The 12,231-nt window shown below is 33.5% G+C and overlaps 1 protein-coding gene across 1 annotated transcript in view; it reads left to right on the forward strand.

Annotated features, from left to right (window-relative positions):
- Smp_152900 (wnt related) overlaps positions 1-12,231 on the forward strand; it is a gene marked incomplete at its 3' end in the record, with an annotated part of 63,237 nt that overhangs the window by 20,633 nt on the left and 30,373 nt on the right. Inside the window, exons 2-6 of the mRNA XM_018798688.1 lie at positions 835-1,124; positions 2,376-2,639; positions 5,890-6,152; positions 6,959-7,112; positions 10,986-11,099. Of these exons, the coding sequence (XP_018653605.1) occupies positions 835-1,124; positions 2,376-2,639; positions 5,890-6,152; positions 6,959-7,112; positions 10,986-11,099 (1,085 nt within the window). The remainder of the gene's footprint in view (positions 1-834; positions 1,125-2,375; positions 2,640-5,889; positions 6,153-6,958; positions 7,113-10,985; positions 11,100-12,231) is intronic.

Consider the following 12,231-nt stretch of genomic DNA (forward strand, 5'->3'; position numbering starts at 1 on the left):
TTTTTTCCTACATTTAATATAATTTATTAGATAGAAACAACTAGATATGCATCATCTAATATTGATGTATGTATTACATTCAAGTAATAAAGAGATGACAGTATAATATTGAATAAATAACATATTAGGATTGGGAAACATTTACATTTATTATCTGAAGTCTAGTGTAAAAAAAAACAATTTAATCATGAGAAATATAGTTTAGTGTTAGGTATTGTAATCTTGTTTTTAATCTTCTGTGAATAGATTGTAGAGTTATAAATGGGATCAACTAAAGACATGGTAAAACGTAATGCTGAGGTTGTTAAGTGCCCGTACTCTCTCCATCTCTCTCTCTCTCTCTCTCTCTATATATATATATATTATGGTGACAGATTTTCCGTGAGCCATCTACACCAATAAACTATCCAACTATGAGAATTCACCACCCGTATCTTTAATACAATCTAGTGACTCGTGTTTACTTTCTTCCTGCAGGAAAAAGAAGGACTGTAGATAGAAAAAATTATGCTTATCTAGGATAGATCATAATTTATGTAGACAGATTGCAATTTAATTTGTACTTGACTGTTTTCCAAGAACTGGTAACGCTTTTTTAACACACATCAGGACAGCCTTTTGAGGGTTTTTTCTGAAACGTACCATAGAGAAGAATAAGTCTTTTGGTGGAGCCATAGATTATCGTTTAAAATAAGTAAATAAAATGGTTAATAAAATGTGCTTGGTTGAATAAACGACAAATAACCGATTACCAACGTCATTATTTAAATGAAAATGTTTAACTACTTGTCAGTAGTACAAAAATTATAAGAACATTTTGTTATCTATTCGTAGGTTAGATACTATAGCTAAACTTCTACATTCACATCCATTAACTCTAACTGGTAATTCACGGAGTTTACATAATCCAATCATTGAAATCTATGCTGAAAATAATCAATCACCATCTATTACAATGAATGCAGAAACTATGATACCATGGAACAAAGTACAAGGACTTAATTATCAGAATGAAAGACAAATTGTTCCATATGTCAACCATGAAATTCATGCTGGTTCTACTAACAATAATAATCAAAACCATCCGTCAGTTTATGGATGGAGACGACAGATTTTTGATGTAAGTTTGTTCTGTTTTAAATTATCTTTTATGATGTGATATTTTAAATAAAACAGCAAACTCTTAATATAATATTTATACCCATACACTATGACCAAGATTACTTACGCCTGTTACTCCCAATGGAGCATAGATCACCGACCAGCATTCTCCAACCCACTCTGTTCTGGGTTTTCATTCCCAATTCTATCCAACTTTCGTTCATTCTTTTCATGTCTGTCTCCATTTCTCGGCATAATGTGTTCTTTGATCTCCCCCTTTGCCTTTGGCCGTCAGGATTCCAGGTGAGGGCTTGTCATGTGACGCAGTTGGGTGATTTCCTCAATGTGTGTCCTATCCACCTCCAGCGCTTCTTCCTCATTTCTTCCTCCTCTGGATTCTGTTTTGTTCTCTCTCATGGTAGATTGCTGTTGATAGTGTCTGGCTAACTGATCCGAAGTATCTTACGTAGACAACTGTTAATAAACACCTGTAACTTCTGGATGATGACTTCCGTAGTTCTCCAACTTTCCGCCCCATACAGTAGAACTGTCTTAACATTTGTATTGAAAATCCCGACTTCGGTGTTTGTTGACAGTTGTTTTGAGTTAGAGTTGAATCATTCTGCTTAATTGCTATGGCTAACCTCTTGAGACTATGACATTCAATAGTAACGGGCTAATGAACATGCACAACTTCGTCCTAGAGTTTTGATCAAAACTAATGAATGATAGTGACTGAACGGGGAGTCTGAACGTTTACTTTAAAAAAAGTGCCTTACACAGAATTTTCCCATATTAGGATCATGTACACTGGGAACATGCTAAATGTTTGTTAATCTCAAATCAATTTACTGATAAATTAAGTGGTTAGTAGCTAAATTGAAAATTACAACGGAAATTCACACCAGTCTCAGATTTTGGTTGATTTCTGAATAATCTGTGGTTTAAACTTTTTTCATAATACGTGGGTTGTTTGTGGAGATTTTTAGTAATTTTTTATATATAGTTGAAATAATGAGTCAATTGAAGCTAAACCACCATGGAAAATCTGGAAGCACTGGACGGCCATTTCGTCCTATTGTGGGACTCCTCATATTAACCAAATTCTTGAATTTTACAAACTAAAGAATATAACTGAGCCACTGTAATTATTATGTAATGTATGAGCTTGACGTAAGTGTCAACAAACCAATATCTCCCTAACAGTTTTATAAATCTACCTTTATTTTTTTGTTTTTCTCTATAGCCTATCTCACATGATACAGCATGGATAGAACATCATATCAGACAACGTATACAACGTTACAAACAATGGTTATCACCAAAACAATGGAAACAATTCTTAACAGATGATTCAACAACTATTGGTAGTCGAATAAATGCACCGGCTAAATTTAATCTTGCTTTATTTGAAGCTGCAGTGGTTGGTGTAAGACGTGCGGTAGCTGAATGTCGTTATCAGTTTCGGCATGAAAGATGGAATTGTAGTCAAGTACTTGATGATGAAACTGCTTTATTTGGAAATATCTTACTGAAAGGTAAGAATAGAATTTTTTAAAAATTTAAATTCGATATGTACAACTTACTTATTTACTTACGCCTGTTACCTCTCGTCGAGGATCATAGGCTTCCCACCAGCATTCTCCATCCAACCCTGTCCTGGACAATCCTTTCCAGTTCTTTCCAGTTAACATTCATCCTTTTCATATATGCTTCTATTTCCCGATGTAATGTGTTCTTTGGGCTTCCTCTTTTCTACTTCCCTTCAAGTTTCCAAGTTAGGGCTTGTCTCGTGATGCAGTTTGGTGATTTCCTTAATGTATGTCCTATCCACTTCCAATGTCTTTTCTTAATTTTCTCTTCAGCTGAAAGTTGATTCCTTCTCTCCCACAGTAGGCTGTCGCTGATGGTATCCGGCCAGTGAATGTTGAGTATTTTGCGTAAACAACTGTTTATAAATACTTATACATTCTTGACGATGGATGTAGTAGTTCTCCACGTTTCAGCTCCGCACGGTAGGACTGTTTTGACGTTCGAATTGAAGATTCTCGCTTTGAAGTTAGTTGACAGTTGTTTAGAGTTCCATATGTTGTTCAATTGTAGAAATGCTGCACTTGCTTTGCCAATCCTCGCCTTTACATTTGCATCATATCCTCCTTGTTCATCAATGATGCTTCCCAGGTACGTAAATGTTTCCACATCTTCCAGAGTTTTGCCATCAAGTGTGATTGGCTTGGTGTTCTCCGTCTTATATTTAAGAATCTTGCTTTTTCTTTTGTGTATGTTGAGGCCTATCGATGCAGAAGCTGCTGCTACATTTGTTGTCTTCGTCTGTATTTGTTTGCGTATATGAGATAGAAGGGATAGGTCATCTGAGAAGTCCAAATCCTCTAATTGGTTTTGAGATGTCCCCTGTATTCCGTGCTTCCTCTCAGATGTCGAAGTCTTTAAAATCCAGTCAATCACCAGAAGTAAGAGGAAGGAAGAGAGTAGACGGCCTTGTCTGACTCCGGCGATATATATACAAGATGTTATGTAATTAAGTCATTATTTTTGAAAAAAATTATATGAATTCTAACCTGTATAAAATCATTACTGTTACTCTGAAGGAGTTCTGTAAATGTTTCACCAGTTATTTATATTTTGAAAACACATTTCATAAACCACCGAAAATAGAGGGAAGAATATCCTTCATCTGTTGTCTCATTAATAAATAACTAAGTAGGTAATGAGTAGTGTTCGGTTTTCTCTGATTCTTAGATATTTTTCAAATTATACCAACTAATGATGGAGATTAAATTCATGATATTTTCATTGATGTTATTTTCTTAACTAATAAAGGACTTCAGTATGTTCAAGAAATCGATTAATGTTTGACCTAGGTAAATTGTTATCAGTATGAGTATTTGTGAAGATTGTAGTATTATCACAGTTGAATTCAGAAGTTTATCTAAACTAGAGCACTATCAAAATCCGAAAGTACTGGACGGCCATTTCATCCTAGTATGGGATTCCTCAATAGTGCCTATCTACGATCCTGAACACGGGACTCAAACCTAGGACCTTCGGTCATGAGCAAACGCTTAATCTCTAGACCACTGAATTATTGAACTTACATAGTCTGATAATACATTACATTTTTAATACCTTACTAACAATACATTTGATTTATTTGTGATTTGTTCAGGAACATCTTAGATACTAAAATTGCTTCCTGTTTTATGGACATAACTATTCCTGTAGTAATAACGTCAATCAGAAACAGATGGTTACTTGGAGTTGATATTTTTTTGCTTTAGATCACAATGGAGATTCATAAATAGATGGAGAAAAGATTCATGATTACATGTTTGATAAAACTGAGAAAACTCAGAAAACACAAAATCTGGAGACATATTTATAGAGATTACTCTTAAAAGAAAATAAATGATGAATAGGTCTTTATTGGCTCTGGTGATTGAATCTTTTAGTTGATTCAATCTTTTGGAAATATATCTATTAAATTAGTTTTCACAATATATTAAAGTAAAGAGTTCTACTTGTTATTTTGGAGTTAGTATGTGGTTAGAGTATTAGAGTATTTCCAATCTTAAACCATTGTAATCGAGTCATCTCAGATTCTTCTATATGATAAAAACGAAGGCAAAGATCTGCATTTATTTAATGTCAGACTATCCACTTGAATATAACTTCTAATTAAACTTGATGGTAATCATTTACAAGACCAGATACGTAGAATTAACAATTATTAAGAACCCTCTAATTGCTCTATCGAAATTTATAAAAGGGACTAATTGTTTTAAATTCTGGAAAAGAAGACTCCCTCTGTCTTGCATTAAACCTTTAGGATTGTTTTGATCGAATATTTCAATAACACGCAAATGGTTGTGACACCAGTAAACCACCCTTCAAAAACTACACTTTCTGATGATTACATAACAACCTGTAATTCACCTTGTGTTTGTATACATGTCTATGTAGTAAAATGCAATTATTTTCTGATGTTTAAAAAGTACTCGGTCTATTATGAAACATGAAATAAAGTTAAGGAACAGGGATGTTAACCAGTGATCTGTAGATCAATTACCAAATACTTAGACTACAAAGGTAAAGTTACTATTGTTTACTAACTAATTTATTTCATAAATGGATTCATGAGTCAGTTAAAGCTAGACCACCATGAAAAACCTGGAAGCACTGAACGATCGTTTCGTTATCCCATGGGACTCCTCAGTAGTGCACATCGAAGATCCCGCCTCGCTAGATTCGAACCCAAAACCCTCGATATAGCGCGTAAACGATTAACCCCCAGACCATTGAGCCGGCGTCCAACAGTGTTAGTTTCTAACTTCAACAATTCCATGAAATCGAGTCACCGTCCACCATTGTCTTCAGAGAGTTATTATCTCACAACAGACCTGGTTGAAGTCCATTGGTCACGGCTTCTCATTAGAACTCCAGTAAATACCGCTTGAAGCCATTCTCTAGTGAGCATATGGTGGTTATTATCATCAGAAACGGCCATCCAGTGCTTCTTGGTTTTCCATGGTGGTGTACTTTTAATTGACTCATGAATTCCACTGATAAATTGCTACAATCTCCACACAACCCCTTTCTGATAATCTATTTCAGTTATTCCTGTGACTCCATGATACTCTTTTGTAAGTGTTTAGTAAACTTTTCAGAAACTTATTTATTAAATGACTGAAAGGAATCATAATAATTAACTGAAGTTTGGAGTGAATTAATACAGATTTACAATACATTGCTATCATATTTTATTTAAAGGTATACCACAAACTGCATTCATTTATTCAATTATCAATGCTGGAATAGTTCAATCTGTAGCTGAAGCATGTTTAAATCAAATCGATAATTGTCCATGTAATAATCGTGGTAGACAAGAACCATTTTCAGATTGGCAATGGCAAGGATGTGATCATAATATTCATTATGGAAAAAGATTTTCTCGACGTTTACTCGATACAATGGAACGTGGTTCACATATAAGATTCGAAATGAATTTACATAACAATGGTGTTGGTCGACAAGTAAGTTTTAAAATTAAGTTGCAAATTGCTGAATTGTCATGTCTTCAACATATTTTTTACAATATATGTGTAGAATAATAGTATCTATGAGACTAGTTGATTCTATAGACATTTGGTATATTAGTGGCTAAAGAAGCAACTGACAAGAAGCAACACTACGCAGTAATTTAAGGATTTATCAAGACACTCTATAAGGTGACTCTGGTCGTTTGTTCAGATAACTTAACTAACTAAACAGATCTTAGTAAAGATACTTGACTTGATACTTTAACCTAGTGGGTACATAAACCTCAGGCATTCAAACGTTAATTGTAATGTTTGAAATTTTCAATGTTATGATAAACCAATAACGCATGTATATAACTAATGAAAACAAAAGTAGCCAGCTAGATCTATTGAATGTAGCATTTGAGGTTGAGGCGATTTCGTTTGTTAACATCAACTGAATCTTTTTTCGAAAAGATAGATTGTAGGTAATAGTTAAAACCGACGATGTATGTTTTATCCTCTTTGGGACAATTCATTTAAATACACCTGGATCTCAGTGTTAACCCTTATATTGAGACTAGATTATAGGATTCATGATATCGGTACTCACAAAAGTAATGATAAGTTAAGATTGGATGTCAGAAATAAGATTAAATGATGTTCATAGATTCCATCGGTGTCAGATGGTTCATTGTTTTCTAATTGTTTTCTTCTAATTTTCGGCTATTATTATTGAACATTTATCGTTTTCCAGTTGTTTAAATTTATCTAAATACCCACTTAGTTGTAACTTAAACTTTATTTTATTTTATCTTTAGTTAGTTATTAAAAATATGGAGCGTTACTGTCGATGTCATGGAACAAGTGGATCGTGTACTTTGAGAACCTGTTATCGAAGAACACCACGAATGAGAACACTTGGAACTTTGTTAAAACATATGTATGATCATAATTTAGTACAAGTTAAACTAGGTGAGATATAAAAAGCATTTATTGTTGATGTAAATTAGTATTTAATATTTCATGAATAGGAAATCTGACTAATGAAAAGATCTAAATAAATCATCTAATTTTTCAAAAATCTCTATCAACGAGTGAAACATGTTACTATGGAGATAGTTTGTGGATACGAGATAGTTGTCAACTGGATGAATGTAGATGATTAAATACTTCAACGTTTTAATGATAATTTATCAATAATTATGGAAAATTTGGAAAAAGAAGTAGTAAAAATGATAGATTAAGAATGGATGGTTGAATCTGTTATCTTTGTACACACAGATAGGGTTTGAATTAGTGAACTGCTAAGGCCTCTTTTGTACATAAGTCTTTAATTTATATTGTCTTACAGTCAAATCGTTTGATTGCATGGTTGACTTTGAAAGCAGTTTCTTGTGTAGCTGTGTGACTATAATTTACAAGATGTTTCAGTATTGAACTGCTAAACAACTTGATGAATTTTGTCAACAGCCGAGCAGGACGATTTTTGGGAAAAACTTTCTTTCCATAGTCGTCCTTAATTCTACACTACTGACATAGCGAATGCACTAAGTGACAATGAATAAAATTGTTAGTTGTAGGAATATTTTAAATAATTAAGCTTAGTTGGATGTTCGTCAATTTTTCAACCTATATCATGACATGTTTGTCCAAAAGTCAGACAATCGTAACTAATGTTTTGATGCAAATATTTTGGCTAATGTGACATCATAGTATTCATGAGGAGGTTGTAGAAGTCAAATTAATTTGTAGATGGTATTCGTCACAAACCAACCTTGGTCGAAGTACCATTGGAAACTATAGAATATCGGATATCAGTTTTATCTTAGTCTGGGACTCATCGAGAGTGCACATCCACGATGTCTTCAGGGAGCAGAGCCTATGAATTTCGTGTATAACGGCGAGTACTTAACCATTAGGCTATTTATTTTGTGTTTGTAAAACCTCGGTCGGGTAAACTGAAAAACGAGATCTTCCATGGTTCATTTAGCAAGTGAAAACATGTCAACAGTGATAGAAGATTCGTCATTATGGGTGTTGGAGACAGTCCTATAATCTTCAATCCAAACCAACCCGGTGTATTCATAAACAAATACTTTTGATTACTAAACTGGATATTTAGCAACTGGAAGTTATCCACAGTAGTTGTAGTAAAGTAATCTATTGCTTAAATTGTTTATTGATGTTTTAAACAAATAAAAATAATATATTTGTAATATAGCAATGAGTAGAAAAATTAAATCCTTAAATGTTCCAAAGTTTCGTGACTCAGTACAAGTCACTTCTTCGGAGAACAAATAAACAAATTAAATTAACACAAGTTTAAATAGTACAAAGGAACGAAGCAAGAATATTTGGTGCAATCAACTGAGAAACAGGTTTGACCAAGTCATTGTCGTCATTCCAATGAAGGTGATTTATGTGAGACATGTTTGTATATTTGTGTGTGATAGTGTATGTATGTATGTATGTTAAAAGATGAAAAATGTAACAATTGTGGTACAAGATGATAGATATGAATTTGTGTGTACGATAATGGTGTGAGATGTGAATAGAATCAGACATGGCAGTTCGAATAGACGGTGGAAGTTGGATGGATAGTGAGACCTTCTTTTCTATTGAAGACAGTAGGATTAGGCAATCTATCGAGAGTTTCAACTACTCACCTTTCTCAGTAGTTTGAAAATACTTTTTCTATTATTTTGATAATTTTAATATCTATTTGATTGTCATTGAAAATGACATGGACTGTTATTGCTTTTTTTAATTTTGAATGTTTCCAATTCTATGTGATTATTGGGCGGTTTCTTTGTGTACATAAGATGTTCTTTGATCCGAGTTAATATTTCACGAGATGAGTCTCCAACATAGAATGCATCACAAACGATACATCCTAATTTATACAAGAGAGATTTTTGTGAATATTACTGTAATTTAATAGTTGAGTTCATGAGTCAATTGAAGCTAGACCACAAGGGAAAACCTGGAATCACTGGACGGCCGTTTCGTCCCAATATGAGACTCCTTAGCAGTGCGCATCCACGATCCTGCCTCGCGAGATCCGAACCTTAATTTGTAGACAAAATTTTGTGTTGACATAAAAGGGATTTTTTCCTTTATGTGAACTAAGGTATTTTGAAAGATGTCCGCTGTTTTTTCAATACACTTTAGTTCTGTGTTGTTTTAAGAGTCTTTAGAGTTCTGTTGTATCATAGCTTTATAGTAACAGTATAGTACCAATCCGGGGTATTTCATTCGGATTATCATTTAGCGGTTAAACCAATCACTTCAGTGTACTCTTAATAATCATCACAGGAAAACTATTAGATTATATGATGTTGATCATGCGCTTCCTCCCTTTTTGTCTATCCTCTTCAAATGTAATAATCTTGTTTGCTCTTTGAAATAGATTTAGGGCTCGAAAATTTTCGCACTTAATGAATGTGCTGAATTGAAGTCGATATAACAATAGGAGTGTGTTGGTTTTCGGTAGATGGTTAGATTTAGAGCTGCACTTGGATTTCTTTTAACAAAGCTATCTAAAATTAGTAGCTCACCGTGTTCATTTTCATTTTCGTGCGTAAATTTAATGTGAAAAGAGAGTGTATTGATCAGTTTAGTAAAAGAACTTAGGTGAGTCTTTTTTTTACAGAAAAAAGAGTACCATCTATATATCTGAACCAAATTCGTGCTTTAATGTCATTAGCAAAAATGTATGATTCTATATGTGATATAATCAGGTTGGCTATAATCTGGGACACAGAGGATCCGATTGCTACTCCGTTTGTTTGCTTGTAAAATATCCTGTTAAAAGTAAATAGAGTTGAATTTTAACACAGTCTTAGGGATTTCATGATTAGATTGATGTTATTGTAAACAAAGCTCACATCTTAGGTATATAATAATATGTTCTAATCTGTGAAATATTTCATTTGAACAAATCAACTTTTCAAAAATATAACATATGCTTACTAGTTACTGACTCCAAGAGGTATTTCCTGGAGTTCTAGTGAGAAACAGTGAACGATGGAGTTCAACCAAGTCTGTTGTGAGATAATAACTCTCTGAAGACAATGATGAACGGTGGCTCAATTTCATGGAATGGTTGAAGTTAGAAATTAACACTGTTGGATGCCGGCTCAATGGTCTAGGGGGGAGGTAAGCGTCCGCGCGCTATATCGAGGGTTTTGGGTTCGAATCTAGAGAGGCGGGATCTTGGATGTGCACTGCTGAGGAGTCCCACAACAGAACGAAACGGCCGTCCAATGCTTCCAGGTTTTCCATGGTGATCTAGCTTCAACTGATTCATGATCTCAACTATTAAAAATTTAATAGTATAGTATTCTTGAACAGTCTCTTCAGAAAACACTACTACTACAATAAAAGTAGAAGACCAGTAAACTTTTCATAAATTTTATATATTGTATCTAATCTAACTAACTATCATAACATTTTCTTACCAAATTTCTTTAGATTCCAGTAGACTACGACCGATACGTAGTACTTACGAAGAAAAACTGGAGACTTCTTCTTTATCTACATCAAACCATATTAAACAATCATACTTAGATAAAGCTATCAAATTTATACCAAAGAAACAATTAACCCCATTATTATTATTATCATCATCATCAACTATAAACAATGACAATCATTTAAAGAAAAATTCTAAAAAATCTAATTTAATTATTATTACCAACCCAGCAACTATTCATTCATCAATATTAATGAAACCAAATAATAATAATAATAATTCAATCCATCCATCATTATCTCAATTAGTTTATTATGAATATATAAATGAGAAAGCATTTTGTGATTCTTATCCATTTTATCATATATTAGGTACAAAAGGTAGATTATGTAATTCATCATCTAATTATATGAATAATTGTCGTCATTTATGCTGTAATCGTGGTTTCATAACTCATCATTATTATATAATGGAATCATGTCATTGTAAATTTATATGGTGTTGTCGTGTTGAATGTCAACAATGTTTAGTTTTAAAAAAAGTTGAAACATGTATTTAATTATTTTATTATTATTATAATTATACTACTTAAAATGAAGGATTTAAAGTAGTATACAAATTATTAGATGTTGAAAATAATTAATCCCTTTGATAAATTTGGATAATACAATGAAAAGATGAAGGTTATCAGAATTATGTGATATATATATGTATTTGTGCAACACATTTCGAACAATCTGATCACATATAATATACTTGTTAAGAACATTTATATATGAAAGATAAAAGGTCAGCTAGACAGGTGAATGGTAAGCCGTACACAAAAACAATGTGATTATCACTCTGGATATTAAATCAGGGTAGGGTTAAGGGCAAGAATCAATACTATGCGTATATTTTTATTGTGTAATTGTTAAATACCTAAACTATTCATATTCATGTCCCTCTTATGATAAGCTTTATTTTGACCTATAGACTATTATTATACGATTTACCATTCTTGAGTTATACCCTGTTTATCAATTACTATCTCCCTTATTCACAGCCACATTTGGCTAAATCTTGTACATATGTTGTTTCTTACTTTACGGTACTATATAGTCTATCTGCGTTGGTACATAAACCCTTACTTACTTAGGCCTGTTACTCCCAATGGATCATAGGCCTCCGACCAGCATTCTCCAACCCACTCTGTCCTGGGCCTTCCTTTCCAATTCTATCCAACTTCCGTTCATTCTTTTCATGTCCGTCTCCATTTCTCGCCATAATGTGTTCTTTGGTCTTCCTCTTCTCCTCTGACCTTCATGATTCCATTTGAGGGCTTGTCTTGTGACGCAGTTGGCTGCTTTCCTCAATGTGTGTCCTATCCACTTCCAGCGTTTCTTGCTGATTTTTTCTTCCACTGAAACCTGGTTTGCTCTCTCCCACAGTACAATGTTGCTGATAGTGATTGACCAGTCGTATCCAAAGTATCTTGCGTATACAACTGATTATCATACACGCTTGTATCTTCTGGATGATGACTTTCGTAGTTCTCCAGGTTTCCTCCCCATACAGTCGAACTGTCTTGACATTTGTATTGAAAATTCTGATCTTGGTGTTGGTTGATAATTATTT

The sequence above is a fragment of the Schistosoma mansoni genome, chromosome 7 (assembly GCF_000237925.1).
Source record: "Schistosoma mansoni strain Puerto Rico chromosome 7, complete genome".
In the NCBI taxonomy this organism is placed as follows: Eukaryota; Metazoa; Platyhelminthes; class Trematoda; order Strigeidida; family Schistosomatidae; genus Schistosoma; species Schistosoma mansoni.